The 24,760-nt window shown below is 38.2% G+C and overlaps 1 protein-coding gene across 2 annotated transcripts in view; it reads left to right on the forward strand.

The window, feature by feature from the left end:
* smoc2 (SPARC related modular calcium binding 2) overlaps window positions 1-24,760 on the forward strand; it is a 35,208-nt gene extending 10,448 nt beyond the window's left edge. The window contains exons 2-13 of one of the 2 annotated variants that reach the window (XM_083540496.1): window positions 1,561-1,723; window positions 4,649-4,755; window positions 5,258-5,357; window positions 7,542-7,586; window positions 9,843-9,893; window positions 10,365-10,436; window positions 12,596-12,782; window positions 15,102-15,184; window positions 21,354-21,453; window positions 22,173-22,420; window positions 22,623-22,660; window positions 23,169-24,760. In XM_083540496.1, the coding sequence (XP_083396622.1) occupies window positions 1,561-1,723; window positions 4,649-4,755; window positions 5,258-5,357; window positions 7,542-7,586; window positions 9,843-9,893; window positions 10,365-10,436; window positions 12,596-12,782; window positions 15,102-15,184; window positions 21,354-21,453; window positions 22,173-22,420; window positions 22,623-22,660; window positions 23,169-23,192 (1,218 nt within the window). In that variant the 3' untranslated portion in view covers window positions 23,193-24,760. Of the gene's footprint in view, window positions 1-1,560; window positions 1,724-4,648; window positions 4,756-5,257; window positions 5,358-7,541; window positions 7,587-9,809; window positions 9,894-10,364; window positions 10,437-12,595; window positions 12,783-15,101; window positions 15,185-21,353; window positions 21,454-22,172; window positions 22,421-22,622; window positions 22,661-23,168 lie in introns of both variants that reach the window. The other variant, XM_083540495.1, reaches the window with a different exon arrangement.

Genomic DNA, 24,760 nt, shown 5'->3' on the forward strand with positions numbered 1-24,760 from the left:
TTCACATCTAAAGTTTGCAGAAGGAAAAGCAGGTGTGTAAAGCCCCAGCCTCTTCATTACCTGTAATAAATACCGCTGCTGTGTTTTTTGGCATGACACTGCTCTCGTGTCATTTTGTTCACTACTTGTGCTTTTGTTTTGGTTTTGGTCCTGTCTCGTTCTCTGTCTTGTCATTTGTCTAATTACCCTTTTGTGTTCACCTATTCTATGTTTTATTTGGTTATTTTTCTACTTTGCTGTCTCATAGGTCCAAGCTTTAGATTTACTATGTCTGGTTTCAAAATTGTTTAAAATCCCTATAAAACAAGGCTAAATCATTTATTTAGCCATTTAGCAATTGTCCTCACAAGCATCTAAAACCATCTATGAACTGTATATATGGCTTTCTGGATCGTATTCAAACCTGGATACATTGAGAACACATGCTGGATAAAGAAGTCGTAACACGTTTAACACATGATAAAAGCGAACAGTATCTGCAACCCATTTTGTCCAAAGCTGCCGACGATGAAGCGAAAAAAAGACAAACCACAATTATGTGCATGCCAAACCAGGCCGCACGTGTATTATTTACTGCCACAATAGATCTCTTTGACCTTTTGTTAGAATCGATGTTTTCAGATATCCTGCCAGGTCAGATTTTCATTTACATGTAATTCTTTGGCTGACGCTTTTATACGATGAGTGAGGTAGGATACAATGAGAGTCTGTAAAGGAGCTGAAGGTGATGTAAGCAACGACTGGAACTAGCACATGTTATCTGTAGGATAAACAAAGAAAGTTTACACAGTATACAAACCAACATAATCACACAATAAAAGCCCCAGTAATAAGGACATGGAATATGATGTATATATTAAGTAATAACACAATACATTTGCAGCTTTTTGAGAAAATCTTCATATAGCAGCACTGTTTAGGAAGCTAATTAAGGTTTATGTCCATTCTTCTAAGCTCTCCAAGCCTACTACTGATTCCCTAATGCACATTTTGTCCTGGAATTGAAATAAAAAAAGTTTCAGAATATCCTGTTTTAATTCGGATTTACTTCAAACATTTATTCTGTTTCTCTATGTTGTTGAAAGATTTATTTCCTATAGCTAGTCAATTAAGTTAAGAAACGTTTATAGTCATTTCACCCATATTTATCTGACGCAGTACACGGTAAAATGAGACAACGTTTCTCTACATCAACGTTTCTTTACATCACACAACATAGAGCTACATTAAGTCATGTGCATCGTGTGCAACCTTGTGCAAACTGTGCAAGACAAAAGAGAGTGCAAACAGACAACACAAGACAGTGTGGGTCAGATGCACAAAACACATAATTTAGCTATTTTTAGGTTTGGGCAGTTTTCCAGTGAAACTCAGTGAGATCACATTCAATTGGTCATCTTTTTTGTTTTTCTTTCTACCTTTCTGAGACAGTTTGGATGAGATGCCACTCTAAGCGATTTTCTGAAGGGCAGCCGAAGTCACCCTGCAGTTTAGCACTGTTCAAAACCATTTTTTATTTTTTATTTTTGGGTTTGTAAAACTCTCTCTTTTTCTCTGCAGTTCCTACGAGTCGACCAGGATAAGGAGTGTAACACGGATTGCTCCACTGCTCAACGTAAGCCCCTGTGTGCGTCTGATGGGCGAACCTTCGCCTCCCGGTGCGAGTTCCAACGAGCAAAGTGCCGTGACCCCCAGCTGGAAGTGATGCGAGGCTCATGCAAAGGTCAGAGTTCATCTTGAGTAACACAGACTGCGTATAGGAGAGAGGAAAGAAAAATGCAGCTCGCATTGGTAGTTTGTGAATAAATTGAAAAGTTTGAGCCGTGGATTTTGCTTGCAAGTCTGTATTGATATTGGGGTGCTTCGTATTGACTTTCATTACCCGGCAAGGTCACAGGTCGAACGAATCACAAACCCCTTTATTGTGTTGTGATCTCCAGGGAGGATTTTGTCAACCTCTTAAATGTACTTGTTTCTTTTCTCTCTTTTGTCTCCACAATGACCTCTTTCACTCTTCTTTTCTATTCATGTCTTTCGCTCTATCAGTTCCTTTCCCTGCCACTCTGTATAAGAGTAAAGGAAACACAAAAAGGAGTGGAACAACAGCATTATAGTACCAAAAATAATCATTATTTATTATCGTTGTCGTGGCCCCACAGCATTTTCTACCGGATCTGTGTCCTTAGAATGTCCTCCAGTCTTGAAGAGAAGGTTGCAGTTTTATTTCTCCCTTGGTATGCATATCAGGATTATATTAATGGATAATTTAAGTCAAATAACAGCATTAATCCGAAGGGAAGAAAATTGAGGGAAGCCAGTTTTACAAGCCTGATGACCCTTTTTATGAGCTAAAAAAAATATCAATGCATTGAGCATCGCAACATCCTCTCGACTCGCCAAAATATGTGGACAGCCATAAAAATCATATTGTGTGTAGCTCCCGTGCTGGGACATTTTAATCTTCCATACCCAGACTGTATGATTCAGGCCTCCCATCCGTCACTCTTTCCAGCCCTTTCTCATCCTTGCTGAAGACATTATTTGTGTTTTTTCCATACAGGAAAAACTTTGCAGCGTCCTCCTTTTTTAATTCTCATACTTGTCAACCTTTTCCACGATCCCTCTTTTCATCCATCCAGCCATCCATCTGGAACGAGTGCCTTTTTCTTGTTCCTGGTTGTTTATTTATTTGCACTGTCTACTGGGTCTTTACATGTGATGTAGAAAGGTATATATATATATATATATATATATATATATATATATATATATATATATATATATATATATATATATATAATAACAACTATGTACTATATATATCTATGTCTTTGAGAGTGGCGTGTGATGTAGAAATCGGATATTACCTTCTTCCAAATATTTATTTGTCCATCTAGCCTGAACATATGCAACATTTGACCATTTGTATTTTAATCTGTATTTATACTTAAGTGCACAAAGTGAAAAAACTCTTAACTAAGTCTTACAAATTAAATCTACTTAATAAAAAATTATACCCAGATCAAATACAAGTAAATGGCTTCGCATTTTTTTTTTTTAACTGGAAGGGATCAGGTTGAATAAAAAATATATAAAAAATTAGGAAGTGGTCGTGGTTTAGGGTTACTGGCTTTAAGGTTGGTATCACTGAGCTGCCACTCTTGGGCCCTTGAACATGGTCATTAACCCTTTGTACCCCAGGGGCATTGTATCATGGTTGACCCTGTGCTCTGACCCCAGTTCCCATTGCTGCTGGTATATGCGAAGAAATAATGCTGTAATGTATTTCACAAGTAAAAAAAAAATCACCTTTTGCGTTGAAGTAATCAATGACATTGTGCTGAGATTGAGATCTATGCAATGTGGCCTTACCTTTACCAGTCCAAAGTTTAGTCTTCTTTATTCCACATACAGAACAGCAAATAGGCCACATGTCAGATGTTTTTATTATTAAGGAATTTACTTTATTTTATCCATTTGTAGTTCTGCATTATACTGTCCCATTTCTCCATATTTGAACAAAACAGAGTGCATGCAGGGGTTTCTCAATTCCTTTTTGCATCAGACTCTCTATGTCCATCTATAACACCATCCATCTTTCTTTCTTTTTTTTTTAACCCATCTGTCTTTTTCTCATTCTTCTGGTCGACCAGACTGGGCAGCGTGTCCCACGCATGAGGTGCCACCTCACCAGTCTGGGGCACTGGGATTATAGCATTGCGCAGTGGAGAAAGTGAGCGTGTGTCATTGCTGAAATTGAATTCTGAGGCACACAGTTGGAGCTTCACTTTGTGGCTTGGTGTGTCGCTGCCAGCACTGAGAGAGTCCACTCACTCCGTCCAGAGGGAGTGTGATGAAGTGTGTGTGTGTGTGTGTGTGTGTGTGTGTGTGTGTGTGTGTGTGTGTGTGTGTGTGTGTGTGTTTGTGTGGGTGCGTGGGTTTTCTGTTGATGAGACTAGTGAAAGAAGGCTGTTGTTGTTCTTCCCAGTCACGCACGCATCTCCTACGTCTGTAACCTCTACTCTCTCTCTCTCTCTCTCTTTCTCTCACTCACACACACACACACACACACACACACACACACACACACACACACACACACACACACACACACACACACACACACTAACACACACACACTAACACACACTAACACTCACTCGCACACTTCATTACATACTGAATATGAATCGTCCTTTTTTCCTATATTCATATCCATAATTTCCCTAAACTCCGGGAAATAAAATAAAAAAGCATTTACCACATTAGTGGCACTGGCAAACCTAAAGAATGTATCCGGCTTCTTAAATAACCCTTTTCTCCCCCTCTTTCGTGCGATTGCTGCAAAATGGATCAGACTAATAGGATTTGCAGAATCTCATTCGACTGTGTAGAGATTTAGGTGAATGATGAAGTGAACTCGGAGAAGTGGATTGCATGCAGTGATTGTGGGTGCTCTCATTTTCCCTGTGTATTAAGATACATCACAAATATATTGTTTTATATGAGGAGACAAATATCAATCTGTAAAATAAACCATAAAAACCTTGGATGAGACACATCTGTTTAGTACTCTGAAGATTTATACACTTATCTTTATTTAGACTTAAACACAAAAGAGTGTTAAATTCCCTTGTTGTTGCTTTAGATACATCGAGGTGTGCGGCTGAGAAGAAGTACACCGAGCAGCAGGCCAAGAAACTTTTCCCACAGGTGTTCGTTCCTGTTTGCAACCCGGACGGCACTTACAGCGAGGTGAGAGGGCTGAAACTTCATAAGTGCTTGAAAAACTTTATTAAGTAGGAATTTTCTAGAATATCTGAATGGAGATTCGAGCAGCTCTGTGGTATACAAATGGTTCAATTCTCTGTTCAGCTCTGTGGTATTAAAAAAATAACAGGTTCATGTAACAGTAATCCTCGTGCCAGTAATTATATACTAGAATAAGTTTATTAGTAAGTACGCTGATGGGCCTTTTCTTCACGGTCTGATTTTCAGTTTCATTTTATGTCATAACACTTTGACTACCTCGGATACCACAATAGCTGCATGACTGTGAAAAAATGCTGAATGCAACCCTCCTGAGTATTTGCATGGCCAAAGATATTTGAAAAAGCCAGAGTATGGGTCCAACAATAAGAAAAACGATCTCGTTAGCTTCCGAGTTAACAAGCTCAGCTTTCTAAACTCTCTCTATTCTCTAACTCTGTGTGTTTCTTTCTCTCTCTCTCTCTTTCTTTCTATCTATCTCTTTTAGGTCCAATGCCACAGCTTCACAGGGTACTGCTGGTGTGTATCACCTAATGGCAGACCCATCAGTGGCACAGCAGTAGCCAATAAGAAGCCTCGGTGCCAGGGTAAGCTTCATAAACTCAAGTTTTTTTTTATTTATTTACAAAATGCATTTTCACTCCATGTAAAAGCTTAGAGGCATTTAGACACAGTTATTAGGTTTTGGATATTTTTTATGCTGAAAGGAAAATTAAAATATACAGTACACCTGCCCAGCTTCACCGCATCAACTGACTGTATATTCATGGCTCATTATAAACAGATAAATGCCTTGACAACATGCTAACTGACGTTTATGTGCACTTATACAAACTCTAAATAGCCAGCTTTGACAAATTAACAAGCATGAGACAGAGCTGTCAGAGCTGCCAACTGGACTGTCGTCTGAAAACTCTGACACACCGAGCTAGTTTCTAAAGCCAACTGAAAATGGACACAAAGCGAAGATGACAGCCCATGGATGCCATGCATGTATATTCTGCACTAGGTAAAATGGAAATAACTTTAAGAAGAGCAGTAGTCTATATTCTTAATCAAGAATAGAAACTGGAAGAGTTATGGAAAAAAAGGCCCTACATCCTAAATTGCATATTACAACACTAAATAGTACATGACGCCACCCCATCAATTACCTGCCATGCATTTATACACACTATTTAGGCCATCATTTATTTGGTAACGGTTAGTGTAAAAATATAAATGAACGTGATAAAACCTGCAAGAAAGTGCAAAATAGCGTTGTGTGTCATGATCCTCGAAAGAAAACTCCACCCTGAAACAATGAAACTCACCATTTTTCATGTTTGTTCTAAAATCTAAAGTGAAAGTGCTGAAGGCATCGTTGCAAATGCTGGTCTCAATGTCAAGGATTGCATTGTAGATAGTATATGCTGTGGTCGTCCTAAGTTGTGGGAGAGACATAGCAATCTATAAGATGACTAGTGTGATGGTGATGATGGCAATATTAACATGGAGGTTGTAAGTGTTTAAAGGAACTGTACAGACTTAAGGATTAAATCTTTAATCACTCCCACATTAATGCTTAGTTTTTACTTACAGCATAGTGGATAATGTAGAAAAATATTAATAGAAGTGAAAACCAACATGGCAGTGAAAGAAGTTTAAACAACTCTTTCAAAATAAATCATGGGCTGTAGTGAAGATATTTAAAATAATAAAGTATATAAGGTGAATATTTCTAATAATTAAATGGATAGGCCAGGTACCAATAGCTGTTTGGTTTTTTTTTGCTCAAAGGGAGCAATGTAGATATGCAAATAAGTAAGAAAATGTAAAAAATATCAGCTGATACACTAAGAAAGTTAAAACAGTGGACCCCAGCATTTATTGAGAGTTATTTATCAAATGAGAGTTTTTTTCTTTCTTTGCGGCCTGGGACCAAATGATCCACGGCCCAGTACCGGTCTTCTGCTCGGTGGTTGGAGACCCGAGTTAATACCCGAGTTAAAATACCTGCATGCCAAAGCATTCAAAATGGCAGATGAACATTATAAATGAAAGAGTATGAAAACCCACCACAGAAACTGCTGTAAACAACTAGGTTACATTCGGTAATGTTGATCGCTGACAGGTTTTGACTCAAGTCCGTGGGTGTGACATTAAAGTTTCAACAGGAGTCAGTGATTCGCTTTGGTCTTGCAGCCATGTGGGAATGGATACAAGCATCTTGGATCTCTCACTCGACCTGTTAGTATTAGAGCAGACTTGCTTTTGAACACGTTTTAAAAAAAAAGTTTAATCCTCCCGAGGTCTAGCCTCATGCCTCCTGCCAAAACTATCACATAACCAAAGCCACCTGCCCTCCTCTCAGCTGCCTGTGCAAGAGCCGATTCAGACGGGGACTGAGTGTCCTCCGATGACTGGGACAGTCTTCATGCTGAGCTTTATGCAACTATGGTGGGCATTTAGATAACTATTTTAATTGTACATGCAAGGGCTTAATCAATACAACATTGCGGAACTTTTGAGGAGAATAAAAACTCTTTATTGGGAAAAAGAGCTGGACACTTTCCAACGCAGCTCCAGAACGGTGTCATTATGTGGTCCCGCAGCTTTCTAAACATGTCTGTATGACATGATTTGGAAGAATACAACCAGGCCTGGTGTGAATTTCATTGTTTTGCTGTGCTGTTTTTTATTAATAGAGCTCTAAGGATTTTGCATCACATAATTGAATTGTTTTTATGGCGTGCTAACAGAAGGTATGTAATGTGTTCAAGTTATTTCAGGCTCTAAGCATGAGAAGATCCCTCCTCGAGAGCCAGGAAAAGCAGGTAAATACCTACACAATGTACAGTATGTGTGTGTGTGTGTGTGTGTGTGTGTGTGTGTGTGTGTGTGTGTGTGTGTGTGTGTGTGTGTGTGTGTACACATACATCCTTATACACACATTGTTTTTGATACTGTGCTTGGAAGTACTGTATGTGTATATATTTGTAATGTGTTATTCTTTACTTTGCAGTTACACTTTTCTTTCCTTGTCTTTTTTATCATTCATATTTTGGATCTTACCCTCTGTCTTCAGTGTCCACTGTTCAACTTCGCAACGCTTGTGTTGAAAAGAAAAATCACGACATTTATTAATGCATCTCCTTTTACAGCACACTGAAATAGCAGCATTTAACTCATCTACCTCATGCTGGCTTTTCAGCCAAATCATCTTTTTTTCCCTCTCCAGATTAAGAATCTTCAAATGTTCTTTATTAAATAAACCAACTTTCCTTTCAGTCCTTTTTTCAGAGGCAGAGATGCCATCTTTGCCCATTTCACTCTTTTCCTTCTCTGGTTTGGTTCCTTTCCCTCACAGTGGGATTATTCATTTATTTTGGTTTTACTTTCCTACATGAGATGACACTTATTATGCCCAGGAAAGACATTTATTTGTTATGAAAGCTCATATTTTAAAATACACACAAAAAAAACCCCAGGGCTGTATTTTAGAGTTGAGTTTTTCCACACAGAATTAAATATTGAAATTCAGACTTTGTACTTATGCACTAAACAGGCAGTTTTGTGACACACACACACACACACACACACACACACACACACACACACACACACACACACACACACACACACACATACACACACATACACACACACACATGGTGGTTTTTGGGTAAAGCAGGTGGGTCTTATTTCTGCTCAACCCTTTTCATTTGCAGTATTTACTGGACTAAGGAGCAGCCCGGTATCACTTTATTTAACACTTCAAATGTAGAGGTGTGAATTTCACACAGTTGATTTAAATGATCTGCAAAGGAAACCCTCTAAACTGACTTCAAAACTGACAACCCGACTCTGAACGTGCATACATTTCCATGTATAAATACTGGTGTAACATTATTACCCGTCTAAGTCACAGCCTTTGAACGCAACCCAAACAGGTTTAATTAAGGTACAGGCATCTACAAAAATGATCAGGAACATTGAGTATAGCAGAGTAATTATGTTTCAGATCAATTCCATATGACCTCTGCAGATACACAAGCTCATGCACATACATTGTGCATTGTGCTGTTTTATGTGAACCAGAATGAACGAAAGTAGTGCGAGTGTGAGGAGGACACTTTCAGACCAACAATAATAACAAAACAATGGTCCATGGGTCATTTTGCAATTTCCCCCAATTTCCTTATAACAGAGACTTGGTAAACAGCATAATCCTAGAAGACAAAGAAAGAGTGGGAGGGAGTGTGTAGTACGTAATTCATGACCAAAGATTGCTTCAGCCATCTTCCTTGGCCTGGCTGAGGTGACTAGCTGTTTCTTGACTTAGTTGATACAGTATGTAAGGAATAAAACACAACTGTGCATGCTGTTTTAGGAATATAATCAACAGCCAGATGGTGTGGTGTGGCCTGACACAAAGCCGAGTTACTGTAACCACTTGGAGGTTGATTGCTACAAAGCCCTGGCACTGCAGACTCCTTTCATGAATGCTAAATATACAGAAAAATCAGCAATCACACATAGCTTTTTAAATCTGTTTAAGTGGACCAGTCTGAACACGATATATATTTTTTGGATTTATCGAATAAGGGATATTTGTTTAAAAAGATACAATTTAAAGCTGCATTAGTTTTTAATATCAGATTAAATAAAAAACAGACTTTTGGATCTTAGCACATGACCTCATCTCAGCAGGCGTCGACAAATTTACTGTTACTCGAATACTTTTACTCAGACAAAACTTCCATCTTGGAACGTACCAAAAAAAAACACAACGGAATTTCAGTCTGAATTATGCACCGGCATTCTGTTACTCTTTGTTTGGACTATGTGTGGAATTATTCAAAGTTTCTTATGTCCCCATATGTTTTTCAGACAAAGCATGAATATAACCACTATTTGCTACCCTTTCTATTTTCTTTCTTATAATTAAGCTCTTGTCTTTCCTTCATTCAATCCTCTCCTCCTCTGGCCGGGCCATGTGCAAATAGTTTTTCATCTATAACATGCCTTGAATGTCTAGCTTACTCTCGTAATTGTAGTTTCCTTGCAAATCTTTTCCATTCTAAACGCAGATGAGTCGGTCGTTCTCGTCGAGGAGACGCAGCCAACAACCGACGAGGAAGGTTCGTGATGAACATCTTATTTGGACCATTTAATATATATTTAATAGAATGTAGATTTCTGGAAAGCAAATTGGCAGCAACATAATAATTCCTTGTCAATTAGAGCTGCCAATTTTCAGCACAGTAATACAGCAACTAATCATAGACAAGATTGAGCAAGGCTTACACCTTTTAAATCAGGTATTTTGGGTGATATTGTGTCATATATATTCTTGGATTCTCTCAATATCATTCCAAAATGTTTATTAGGAAGTAGGAGCATTTAGTGCTTTTGTATGTGTTGTTAATGTGGGTAGCATACGAGGCCAGTGAAACCATGGCAATTGTTAATTATTGAAAGCTAGCATCTTATTGTCAAAAAATTGCAGCCAGTGTGATGTTTTTGTCTAACTCTAGTCTCAAACAGTTTTATGGCAAAAGTTAAATTGCTTGATTGACTAAAATGATTGAGTTTTTGCCATTTTCCCCTAGACTTGATCTCACAGTACCCGACTCTATGGACTGAGCAGGTACGCAGCAGACAGAACAGGACAAGAACACAAAGTAAGTTTATTTTTCATGTTTCATTCCTCTTTCCTTCAGATCCTAATTCTAATGGCTGTTTTTAGATCAAATGAATTAATCCATTAATAAGACTTCCTTGCAGATTAAGGATCCAAATAGCAGATCCAAAGCCCTGAGCCTTCTATACGCTAGCTCAGAAGTGCTAATGTGTGTTGTTATGAGTTCAAGCCGCATGCGTTTTAAATTTTACAGGAAGCGCTGTTTTATTATGTATTTATGTGGTGCGCTGTTTTTATGTGTTCTGGATGTGTTTTTTTTAAGTTGCGATTTTCTGGTTTCTAATGCATGCAATGTATTTCAGTACTTCTTTGAATTAAGTTTCCTGAGTTGGATTGAGCTGGATGTATACTAGCTGCAAATTTTGGCTGAGGCAAACTTGGCTGCAAGGAATTTTGCTCATGAAAAGACTGGATGAGGACAATCGGGCACTAAAATCCGCTGTGAACCTGCACCTGGTATTTGTGCCACAAATAAGAACAAAGCGTTTTTGTCATTGTGACCCATAGTTTGTAACCAATCAGCATACAGGAAGGTTTCTAGCTCTGTCCAACAGCTGGAATCAAAGAGGAGAAAGCAGCTGAATTTCTGGTGCTTTAAGATTTCATAAAATTTCTTATGTGAAAAAAAAACAACTGTCTGATCAATAAAACACATACAGTCAGGTCCATAAGTATTTGGAAAACAACACAATTTTTATCCTTCTGATGTTCATTGTAGATGTTCATTATTACATTAGCGTTTGTTACTGAATCAACCAATTAGGAAATTTTAGCATTTTAGCCATTTTTTTTAACCCAATAGCAATTGTCACTGTTACTTTTTTAACAGTTAATTAAACAGTAGAATTGCATTATTTACACACTAACAAGTTTTATATAAACACATAGTTTTGTTTAGCAACAAGTCCTCAGCCTGCCAGTCCCCACCTCTTTATTAACACTTGTGGATTACAGAATCCAAGACAAATCCCAAATTATGTGCAGATGCAGAATGCAGCAGCAAAAACTGTATTGAATCCCTTTTGGGAAATAAGCAAATGCTTGCACCGAGACTGTTTGTGCACAAAAACAAGTGTGTGTGTGTGAACAGTTTGATTATGATATCCGGATGATTTATGTTCAATAAAAGCCGTGTGAAAGCAGTTTGAACATTGCTGCAATGTGAGTGTGTGCAAATAGTTTGTTTGTGACATCTTCATGATTTATGATCAATAAAAAGCCGGTGTGGGGATGGTTTTCATTAGTTACTTGTTCTTGTGGGTAAAGCGCTGATTATTTCTATACCAGCTGTTCAGAGCACAAAGAGAGAAAATAAAATATGCGTGTGGATGTTGTGAAAGAAAGAAAAGATAATAAGGTACAAAAGGGCTGGGGAAAGGAAGAGAGTTAAATGAAAGATGCATGTCTCTATTGTTCATAGTGTCCATGTTCATTTTGTAGTAAAAACGTTAAAGAGATCTGAAGTCTTCCTCTCATTTGTATTTATATTTTACATTCATTTTATTCTTTTCTGGATGGGTTTAAAACATGACTGGAGAACAGTTTGGTATGGCATTGGGCTTCTAAAGAGAAGATTGAATCCTGATGTAGCACTTGTAGCAAAAATCTAATCTTTTCAAGTCAGAATGCATTCCCCATATGGACCTTTTATTCATTCAGGGCTGAGGTAATGTGCATCATGCAGTTCAGGGTTTTGTGTGTGTGTGTCTGTGTGTGCATCGCTTTGAATTGTGTTTGAAGTTGAAATGTTTGAGTTTTAATGTCTTTTCAAGACTGAAGTGAAATAGGGCGCATCTGTGTATGTGAATTAAATATAAAATAATAATTTTGCTTATGCAATTTTTCCAGCCACAGTGCCCTTATTGCTCCTCTATCCACAATCATCCCTCTACTTTTCACTTTTAGCCTTTCAATTCAATATGTATAGTGGCTTACATACCTTTAACTCCTGAATGCTGTTTACCATGTTTATCATCATGCTTGTCTGCCAATTTTTATTGTTTTTTTACCTGGGCTAGATAACAATAAGTCTCTCTTTCACTGCTTAACATCATTAAGCTTCCATAGAAACTACATTTTGATCTATTTGCATTCTTACTTCTTCAGTAAGTTGTGAAATCTCTGTCTGTATTCCTGTAGCGTCTTCTTGCGACCAAGAGCAGCTGACTGCACAAGAGGAGGCGAGGCAACACAAGAACGAGGCTGTCTTCATACCTGACTGTGCCCAGGGTGGTCTTTATAAGCCAGTCCAGTGTCACCCTTCTACTGGCTACTGCTGGTGCGTTTTAATAGACACAGGACGGCCCATACCTGGCACCTCCACCAGGTGAGTACAAGAGTTCCATCTCATTGACTTTGATTGTATTTGTAGACGTGACATGAAGAGAAAATCTTAAGAGGAACCTGACTCATGGAAACCCATGCATGACACTCAATAGTGGAATTAGAAATGATAAATCTTCTAGAATTGGCTACATAAAGTCAAACAATACTAATTGTGCAAAAAGGATGCTCAGCTTGAGCATCGGAGTCGTTACGGTTATGGCAGCAGTTCTTGGGCATTAATCTTTTCATGTCTTTGAAATTGTCCCTGGGGTTATTGGAGCCTCCGGGAAAATTATAAAATTATTCACTTCCAAGAAAAAAAAAATGAAACTCTGTGATTGATTTAATGCTCTCTAAGCTGTATGTAAGCGCCAAACAGAGAGGTTTATTTAATTATCTATTGTTTATCCTTTTTATAGATGCAATTGTGTAAGTGAATTTAATGCTAAGTTAAATATTGCAAGATTTCTGAATGAATACTTTTGATATGGAAAATAAAGCTCCCATTTCATTAAGTATTGTTTATAAGAGAATGCAGTTCTTCTGTCAGGTCCTTCCAGAAGTAAGAATTATTAAAATGCTCTCATTTATCTCTTTGGAGTTTATTCTTTGAGTTGTTCTGTATCTCAAATGAGAATAGAAGCAATTTTGTGGAGGCTTTGAAGAAAGTTTCTTCGAAGATGACAACTATATTACACACAAAAAAAATATTCTTGTCTTCCAATAAGGATTTATCCCCTTATATAACCTTTAAGCTGATTTTGATACAATGAAACATCTTTCAGATACTTCTGGCTGTTTAGACAACAGACAGATGGCAAATGATTTATATCCTCTTCAAAAGGTATCACTGAGAGCTTCCAGATCCGACATGTCCCCAGTGATTTGAAGGGCTACCACCAGGGTCACCGTTTGGCCCAGTTCCGTTTTAATACACATGGATGTGCTTAGATGATGTTGTTCAGATTTACAGAATATGTTTAAAATAGAAATGATCTATGAGCTTAATGTACCCAGAACCGATATTAGGTCCAAGAAAGATCTCAACTTGAAGATTATTAGATGAGTTAAATTCTGTAGTGTTGCAATGGAAAGCTATACTGTTCCCCCCATTACATATACTGTATATGTATTTATTTTTTTCAACACTGTCGTTATGTTTACGGTACTTAAATATTTATTAATTATAATTGACAGTTTCGAATAGTTTTTAGTTTGGCACCCTAAAGAAGCATTTCTTGAGTGTTGAAAGAGGAAACCTTGTTCTAACCTTTTCAAAATGGTACGTTCCAGTCGACCCTATGGTACATCTAATATACTCTCGAGGCAGGGCCTATTATTCAGCTTACAGTGTGGTCCAAATATGGGTTACAGGGTCCTATAGGGTTAAATACTTTGTCAGATCTGATTTAGTTTCCGTTCAATTTTATGTCAGTCATACAAAATCATAAAAGCAACTTTTTTACTGTGATAAGACTCAACTACACTGTTACTAATCTGTGTGAAATGTACTGCATGGTAATACTACTTACTGGCTACTACAGTTAGGGGTCAGTGCTACTGATTTAGCATCAGGATTGCTCTATAAGTCTTGCAGGTTCTGTTTTCAGCGGCGTATTGTTGCGAATTGCTCACCACAGTATCGTGTTAACAAAGCTCAGGGCAGAATGCCAGAATACACATTAGTGCACCTACAGGGGTCCTCGCCTTTTCCTTCTGTCTGTCTCCATTGCGTTCTTCTTCTCTCCTGCTCGCCTGCTCTTGGTCTCACTTGGCCACTTGCCCTGACTGGAACTTGTTAATTTTCCAAGTTGACCTTTGAATACGTCTCTGTGCATTCTCTTACTCTTTTTACGTCCTTCGTTTCAGTCTTCCTCTGCAGTTTCAGTATCGCATTTGTTGATCGTGTTTAATTTTTTATTTATGGTTTTCATGCTTCTGCCTTCATCAACATGCAATCACACACTCCAACTGATCTCATTGGGTGTTCTTGGGTATTTTTCACGTTATCTTGCTCATAGTCTGAAATTATGTGCTCATAAACCAGGGCGCCAATAGACCCTAACTAGTGAATTACACACTTTACTTCAGGCCCAAATCACAAATGGAGTGGATTTCAGATCAGTAGGTGGCATTTCAAAATTTCAATACTCCATAGATTTTTGCCCGAGGTTTGCGGTGGGTATTTTGTTAGTTTACCATGTGAAAGAAGAGCCGGACCCCAGTATTTTATTCCCAGAATGTTTGGCTTTCGATTATTGTTCCATCATTTATTTATACAATGAAAACAATTGAGCTTTGTGTGGTTCTCTTGCCGCAGATACGAACAGCCAAAGTGTGACGGCAATGCGAGAGCACATCCCAACAAACCCAAAGATCTTTACAGGGGCAGACAACTTCAGGGTAAGTGCATGTGTGTTTTGAAATCTCCAGTCAACACACTTGGCCTAGCATTGGTGGTGCTAATTTGTAAATAATACAAACCATTTGTTTTAAGCTCCTCTTTTAGTTCTCTCTTCCAATACATTTCGGATTTGTGATTACACATAAGTGCACTTCAGACCATCACAAATCAGAAAAAGCAACAGCAAAACAAAACAAATCAAAGAAACACTAGCAAGTCTAGAAACATTGCTAACAAATTCACGAAATACAAAAGCAAATTTGGAAACATGGGTTTTTGGTGTTGTCCTCCTTCCTTTTTCCTTTTTTTCATTGTGTTTTTGGTTTTGTTTCAGGTTGTCTCGTTTTTTTGTCTTGCTGTTTAATTTGTTAATATGTTTTGCACTTATGCTCTACCGTACTGTCTAAACACAGGCTCATGTTTATGTGGGTATGAGGGTTCCCAAAAGAAAGTGTGTGTGTGAGAGAAAGAGAATGTATTAGGCCTTTATTGCAGTATTCCAGTGTGGTTAGTTTTGACAAATTGTTGAATTAATATCAGCCCGGTTGAAAAGAAAAAGTACCAGGATGGTTATCACCTCATTACCCACAGCCATCCAGGTGTGTCTGTGTGCTTGTCTTTTCTGCCCATGGATGTGTGTTTTCCAGCGACTGTCCAGGTAAAGGTAAAAAAAAATCCATGAGAATCTCTGAGAGGGAGGGAGACATAGAGAGAGAGAGAGAGAGAGAGAGAGAGAGAGAGAGAGAGAGAGAAGATTAGAGATTAGATAATGTTCGAGGGAGGACAGAGATGGCTGGACGGATATGTATTAGGGATGAAAAGGATGGAAAGAATGCACAAGATGAGTGGATAGTAGAGAGGAAGAGAGCGAATGACAACGTGAAAATAACCTAAAACAGACAGCTAATTTATCCGAGTCTGACTTTGATTAAGAACATCACAAAAGGGATTTTCCCCTCCCCCTTTCGAACAAATGCAAAGTGAAATGTTCACGCTATCACACAAATTCCCTCAATTGCCCACAACTTCAGCTGGCACGCAACGTTTCCCAGACACTAATGGGATTAACTATACCAGAGTTAAGTGGGCTGAGGGTCAGGCTTTTGTGCATATGTGTGTGTGTGTGTGTGTGTGTGTGTGTGTGTGTGTGTGTGTGTGTGTGTGTGTGTGTGTGTGTGTGTGTGTAATTATAACAACATGCATGTGCGCTTTATCAGTGGTGTGAATGCTTTGACATTTCAGTTGCAAAAAACTGCAAAACCGCGTAACTGTGCGTATTATCACTTTTCGAAGGAGTCAATAAAATGCTCTTCGTCATAAACATGTCACAAATTAATAATTTGGAATTTGGAAATTCCTTTACGCCATCTACAGCACCCGAGACAAACTTCTGATTGGAAATGTGTTTTCTTGGCCTCGGGTTTCCCTTCTAGTGTAATACTGCACGCTTTTTCAAACACGGTATTAATGCGGAGTGTTAATGAACAGAGCTCGCTCTGTTTGCAGGGTGTGTGTGTAAGTTTACTCAGCCGTTCCCCTCGCCAGCAGCTTGTCCGAAGGTGCTGTACGAGACCAGATCTAATGGTCATCGTTGGTTGATTACGGGGCATAAAGGTCTCTGTATGTCTACCAGAATTCCTTGCAAGTTCAAGTATTTGGTTGCTTTTTTTTCCATAATTCATTTGATAGCTAATTTCCGTTTAGGCTTAAAAAAGTAAAATGTAGTTCATTAATTATATACAGAAGATTTTCCTCATTTTGGCACACATTGTTTTGTGGTTAGAATCTTAGTCCATAGCCAATTTCCTATTTCTTATGTCCTAGGGCCAGTGGTTAGTGAAAGCCAGTATGTATGCCGAGCGTTCATCATGCAAAAAGACATTATGACTCACACAAACACAAACACAAACGCATACATACATCTAGACAGACACTAAATATTCTTTTGCCCCCTCTCCCCACCTTAATCAGACAGCATCCTGCCTCATTTGGCTAGAGGGCTGTTTCACAGTGATGGGTATAAATGTGCTTCTCACAGCCGAGCAGTATGTGTGTATTGCTGAAGGAATGGTGATGAGAGCTTTACGGGGTGAAGAGGGAAAACGGGGGCAGCCGTGTTGAAAGCACAGCTGCGGTGAGGAGGTGTATTTTCCCGCTGCCGTCCCAGGAGAGAGAAAGAGCAGACCTGGGGAAGAAAGCTTGGAGTTAGTTCTGACTGCTGGCACGGCCTCGCTCCAGTCATGTTAATGAAATAACACACACACACTTGACATGTATATACTGTGTGTGCACATCATCTATGCTACACAGGTCAAGCATCAGATCTAAATCCTTGTTTGAAATAGCCTTAAAGGGAGGAAAACTCACAAATGCCTCTATTATACTACGATAAATGGCCACATTATAAATATATTGAATATCAATCATGCACAATAAAGTCTAATTTATTATTTCCTAATCTAAGTATCTATTTTTAAGATTTTTTTTAAGCCAAAAACCGAAGGGCATGAGTATTTCAGGACCAGGATTGACAAATGCTGACTTAAGTACCTGTGTAGCTCAGTAGCTCAGTGATTGAGATGTTGTATTTCTGATCAGAAGATCATGAGTTCAAATCCCAGCACCACCACTTAACCGCCAACTGCTCAGTTGTATGATATATATTGAAAATTACATAAATGTAAGTCGTTCTGGATAAGAGCAAATGCCGTAAATACAAGTACCTGCACATTCAACATTTAATATCTAAGAGACACTCGTCTCAACACATTTTACACATTCATGAAATTAAAGACAAATTAATGATTCATAAATGCTTGTCATGTTACCAGATTTACTAATGCTTAATATCGCTGGTCCTTCAGGATACATTTATAATATTTCATAAAATGGCCAAAATGCTATTTTTTTTGTATTCTGGTCCAAATTCTCCTGGCTAGCTCACCATTATTCTAAATGGATACAACTGAGTATCTGTGAACCAGGAATAGAGCAATAATACTGCAAAAATTTAATTAAATTAAGAAATTTAATTCAGTCCCAACTTTGTGTTACAAAGATGTGGGTAAAAATGTTTAAAAATTGAAAGACATAAAACTTTTAAAAATGCCAAATAATTGCGATCGCTTGACAGCCCTAATATATATATATATAAGTCCCAGTGTATATTTCAAAAGATTTCTTGGATGCACTTTATGCATTAAATATTTATTTATTTTTATCCATTTGCTCTTTGGTTACACTTTGTCGATTCTGAGTCTGCCAGACGTCTGTCTGTTAAATAAAGCTGCCAGAGGACGTATGTAGTAATACAGATGGAATAAACAAAAAAAAAAAACATGCTTATTATATACACTTTATTACATACACTTTATTCTAATTACAATATTGCAAAATTATAATCATTATAAGATTGCATGTGCATGAAATGTGTGAAGGCTTCTCTTGGACACGTCTTTTTGAACGTCTATAATTTATTGTTCTGTTTTGGCCAATATTTGGATTCCTTCTGATTCTGCACTTCCCACAGTGCATAAAAGAACTCCTACCAGCATGTCAATTGGGATGGGGATTTATTAACTGGGGTTATTTTGACACTGATCTTTCTCGACGCATGCAAAAATTAAAGACATAATGGATTTGGATGGGCCTGAACTCCCAGAGATACTCCAGTAAAAACTACACTCTAACAAATACGCTCCTTTCCAAATTCGATTTTATCAAAATTGATTCATAGAAGTGCTTTTGAAACCTATGATGGAGAGAATTTGCAAATGAGCTAACTACACATTACAATAAAATCTGTCGTTCCACCAATAAGATGTATATCATGAAATAAATGTAGTTATTTCAGAGACTGCAGTTCAACAGGAGAATTAATGAACATTTCGTGACAGATCGGAGCTTTGATGTACTGTTTTTAGAAAAAAATAAAAAACACACTTTATATTGAAAATTTATGAGCCGAGTGCTGGTTGCCAGCACTGTAAATCCCTAGTGATATGAGGGATGGATTTCTTGGTGGGGGAGTGACTAGATGTGTTTCAAAGGGAAGAAAGAAAAATGCAGCTCTGACTCCCACTTGAACAGGTGGGCAAGATCTTTTATTGGATCTTGGCCCATGAAAGCCAACTAAAACCCAAGCTTGAGCCCTATAAAGTCTTGCAGAATCTCTCAAAAAGCAAAGAAACATGCAAGGCCTGTACTCCCCTCGTTTGTTAAGCCGTGTTTTGCCATTCCCTGTATGTGTGGAAGGGTATCAGGGTTGTGTGTTTACAGCAGACTCGGATTGACACACCTGTTGGAGAGGCCTGTACCATGCAATTATCTCTGGCGTAAGAGAATCTGTAGCCGTGGGGACTAGTCATAAACGCTCGGGCCTTCACACCTCCCCTCCACGCACCGTCTGCGAAGGTTGTACTAAAAGAGGAGAGAGTGATGGATGTGTAGACGGATGTAGAAAAGGAAGAAAGAGGGTGGTTGTGAGAAAAAAGGAAAAGCCTGAGGAGGAATCCACCTCTCTATACGCCCTCTGCAAAAGCACCTTTGGCTTACTGAAATGATGCAGCCTTCCACCATATTAGGATAATTAGGCTCATTGCACTTTGTGTTTATTTAGCCTGTGGTTGTATTTTAATGTTGCTATGGTTGATAGCCATGTGTCAAATCTTCTTTAACTAGTCTTAGTTTTTTAAATAGTCTTTTTTAGTCATTGGCCTGTGATAATAAATTCTCGTTTCATGAGCATTCTCGATTCAAAGCTTGTCTGAGAAATTATGTGTATTATTGTTCGAAAATCCCAATAACACTTTGAAGGCTCTTTAAAGGGATTCCAAAGAAGAGGTTTTACGAACTATGATTGGCCAGATTTTTGTAGGTACCACGGAGAACAAAATAAATAAAAAGATTTCCAGCTGGTGTAACATTGCAGTTACACAGCTCCAGGGTCTCCAGTTTGATCTTAAGAGCCAAAGATTTCTGGGATCCTCCCACCTCTAAAAAAATTACAAACCAGTAGGTGGATTGGCTTCTCTAACTTGCCCCTAGGTGTGTGTGTGTGTGTGTGTGTGTGTGTGTATGTGTGTGTGTGTGTGTGTGTGTGTGTGTGTGTGAGAGAGAGAAAGAGAGAGAGAGAGAGAGAGAGAGAGAGAGAGAGAGAGAGAGAGAGAGAGAGAGAGAGAGAGAGAGAGAGAGACTTTGCAAAATATAAGCATTCCATCTAGGGTATATTCCCACATCATGCCCAGGGATCCAAGTTTAAGCTCTGGTTCCACCTTAACCCAAATCAATTCATTCAAACTATAAAGTTTTTTGTTGTTGTTGTGTATAGTTAAACGAGGTCCCCTGGTGGTCTAGTGGTTAAGATGCAGCGCTCCCACCGCTGCGACCCGGGTTCGATTCCCGGTCAGGGAACCATCCCCAGCCACTCTTAGTGCCGGTCCCAAGCCCGGATAAATTGGGGAGGGTTGCGTTAGGAAGGGCATCCAGCGTAAAACATGTGCCAAATCAAACGTGCGGAGGATCCGCTGTGGCGACCCCTAACGGGAGAAGTCGAAAAGAAAGTTAGTTGTGTATAGTTAAACAGATCTCCAGGCTCTGTATGGAACTTGTAGTACTTTAGGTCCAATTATGTACCTTACAGCTGCACCTATTTACAATTTCAGGAAAAAAAAACTATTTACAGGTACATATAGTATATATCATGGTTTCCCACCAGTACCAAGGAAAAGTTTGCTGCATTCATTTCCTATCAGCAGTAAACCCTCTTTCTTCTAAGAACATGGCTACCTATGTGTTTACTTATGTCAATCAGCTAAATGCATGATTTTTCCATACTTGCTAAGCTGTTGTTACATGTACCTATAAAATACTGCGCATGATTGACAGGTCTTCTCTTCCTCTCGTTTGATGGGGTGGTCTGGTCTTTATGGCAGCCTCTAAACCATTCCACTTTGGTTGTGTTTCGTTGCAGTTAAAGCTGTACGACGTCTGTTATTTTTACACCACCTCTAACACACGGTTTATTGGGCCACGTTAAGTACCTATGATCTGAACGACTACCGTGATACAGAGGAGTTTGTACACATTCTTCTTTGATGCATAATTACATCACTTATTTGCATTGTCATTGACAAAGTGTTCTCTTGTATGTATCTTTTTGCATTATAGGATGCCCAGGAAGCAAAAAATCGGAATTTCTGACGAGCGTTTTGGATGCGCTGTCCACGGATATGGTGCACGCAGTTACCGATCCAGCTGCTGCCGGCAGGTAAGCAAACACCTGCATTTTTGAAAGTGAAAGGTTTGAAGGTGAAACACTTAAAGTGCAACAGTGCTGAGCTTTTTGAATTGCAGTTACACAACCCAAGGACATCTGGGCAAGGTTCCATTGCATTGTTTTCTCTCTGAACTTCAATACTGAATCATGGCTTTGTACGGCATTTTTATAGACCCATATAATCTCTGATCAAATATTATTTCAATGCTCTTTGGATAATTAAGGTAGCCCTCAATAATGAACTCATGAATGAAATAAGGAACGAAAAAAACCTTTTCTGTTATATCTGGAGATTTTCTTTTTTTTTTTTTTATATATTATGAATATACATTTTTTCATCCAATTTCTAAAGTGAAGCAGTAAAAAGTACTTGTCTTAAATGACTATATATTCTGGTATGGTTAAAAAAAAGGTTTTGGAAAATAAATCAATGACTGGTGAAGTTAACAATTCTAGTCACATAACAGGTCCAGTTATTCTCGCATAGACTCGGATTTCTACAAAAGCTCTTTTTTCGTAGAAATATCCATAACATCATGCCAACCATAGCCATTAACCAAAACCTCATTTCTACTAGCATTGCTTTTCTATACAGATTAGAGGTTTGTATTACACTATAAAATACCATAAATGCTCATGGATATGTAATATTCAGATTGTTTTTATATTGGCTTTGGACACAAAGTAATCACTCTTTTCTCTTTGTACAGAATGCCTGAACCAGACCCTAACCACACTCTGGAAGAGCGGGTGGTGCACTGGTACTTCAGTCAGCTGGACAAGAACTTGAGCGGTGACATCGGCAAAAAGGAGATCAAGCCTTTTAGACGTTTGCTGCGCAAGAAGTCCAAACCAAAGAAGTGTGTGAAGAAGTTTGTGGAATACTGCGATATCAGTAACGACAAGGCCCTCTCGCTACAAGAGCTGATAGGCTGCCTTGGGGTCATGAAGGAAGACGGTAGGTGGCCACACCAAGACGATAACGCTTTAATAATTTTCCTAGTATCGGTTTATTCCTGGTAAACGTGACAGATATGATATTACGTTTTTGGTTGCATCAAATAAGCGTGTAATTGTGTAATTGCACATAATTACAGATTTTCCTCAGGAGAGTTTGTTGAGCTAATGGTTGTAAAACATTCCCATTGCTTTCTCCTCAGGGCCCAAAACAAGCGATGGCACAACCTCCAGTAAACTAGTGAGTAAACGGCTGTTTCTCTTTCTGCTCCATGCTCACAACCGCATGCCCTTTTAGGCAACGTTGTCACTTACAGTATAACACATATTCGTTATAGAAAGCACTTCAGTCTAACTGTAGAGCACTTTCACTTTCTTTTCTAAGATCTGGAATTCTTAACTTGCTCTAGTTTATAATGTGTGTGCAAACCAGTTAAAAAAAATCAGTGAAAGAACCACGTTACTGTGTTACATCTTTTTGTAAGAATGCAAGCCAAGTGAAATATAGTAACAGTTACTTCAATTTTTACAAGCGGTATTTTAATGACTCCATTTGTTTTTTAAATAAAATCCAATAAAATCCCCCACCTTTTGTGTGGAATTGAGTATTCTATTTTAAGCTCCTACCTCGCCAACGAAATCATAGAGCATTACTCTTAAATCTCTTCATCGTAAATCAATAACCGTAAAATTATATACAACTTTGTCATTTTTCGTTGTCAAACATCTCGTTTCCTTTCTTTTCGCAGAACACGGTGAAAAAACAAGGCTGAGATTATTGTCCCTCGTCTCGTTGCGCTCCTGCCCCTACCAAACGGCGATGGACCCCCATAGTATTTGCACTTTGTACTTTAAAAAAAAAGATGTAAATTCACTTTGTAGAAAGAAGGTATTTAAACAGACTGCTGAACATGTGAATGATGTTAGTTAGCTTTTTTATGTCCTTACAAAAGAAAAAATACATTAATACTTTAACACATACAATGTATGTGTCCTTTGTATGTCTGCATTTCTGAGTTTGTATGAATTGTATTAAGTTTTTTTTTACCTATGTCCTGTTCATGTGTTTCTTGTTGAATATTTTTGATTCGTAATGACACCAGATTTACACATAGCTGGTGGAAGAAAATAATACATTAGACACTTGTGCTTCGGTCGTGTACTGGCAGTTTTTTTTAACATGCGTATCAAGCCTGAGACAGGCTTTGTTTTGATTAGAAATAAAGATCTTATATACTTTTTGTTTTATATCAATACACTGTATATAATGAGTTGTCTGTGAAATGTTTTTTTTTTGCTCATAATAAAGACTCTCTCCTAACTGACCCGAAGATCCAACAGTGTGTTATCATGATAATAATACCTTAACAAAGTCTATTTAGCTACTTAACTTCTGCTTCGAAGACCAGGTCAAGGCTTGTGGGTCAGGTGTCCAAAAGAACATGCAGAGACAAGCATTTTGTTTGAGAATATGCTCCCTGTTTAAGACGTAACCGGCCTCCTTTCCACGGCCTTATAATGCATTATAGGTGTCTTCGTGATTCATATCAAGCACCACAGAGTGCTTTCAAGGTCCGTCTGTGTTTCTGCATCTCGAGAGCGGATATGTTTCCAAATTAAAAGGTAAAATGAAAACTAATTCCTGTTAGTAGATCCTTTATTTGATGGAGGTCAGACATTAAAAGGACGGGCAACTGATACGTTGTGGCTAAAAGTCGTTCAATGTGGTGCCATGTGATACAGAAACTCGGTTATATATAGAGTTTCGTGAACTTTGGGACTATAGCACCACTATAACTTTAAATCTTAAGGCTATACGCTTTCCTGAAACAAACGTATACTGGTGAAATAAAAGATGTAAGGCCATTTCAAGAGATGGTTGTGTGAAAAATCAGATGTAGGCTATAAAGATTAGCACTATGAAACCTGAAAGCCTGAACACCACATACTTTATAATGCAGTCTCAAACACTGTATGGAATTTTTTTATGACTAAATATTTATGCTTCCAAAATCTAAATTTAAGTACTAAAGTATTTAGAGCCTGCTTTTGTAGCTACATTTTTTTTTGTTGGGACACGGTTTCCAGATTTTTCTAAAGTAAAAGTGTCCTAAATGAGTTTTTTCTGTTCAATTTTAGTAGTACAACCCACACAAGATTATATACAATGTTTTTCAAAGTAATTGTAAGCACCTATAATGATAAAACAGATGTCAGTTAACTCATTATTTCCATGATTTCATGTAGTCATGTTTCCATATAATTCTACTGTATTTGTATAACAGTAGACATTGTCACAAAGCTACTTTTCCAGAATAAATACAGACAAACTGATATTCAA

The sequence above is a fragment of the Silurus aristotelis genome (assembly GCF_946808225.1).
Source record: "Silurus aristotelis genome assembly, chromosome: 4".
Classification (NCBI taxonomy): Eukaryota; Metazoa; Chordata; class Actinopteri; order Siluriformes; family Siluridae; genus Silurus; species Silurus aristotelis.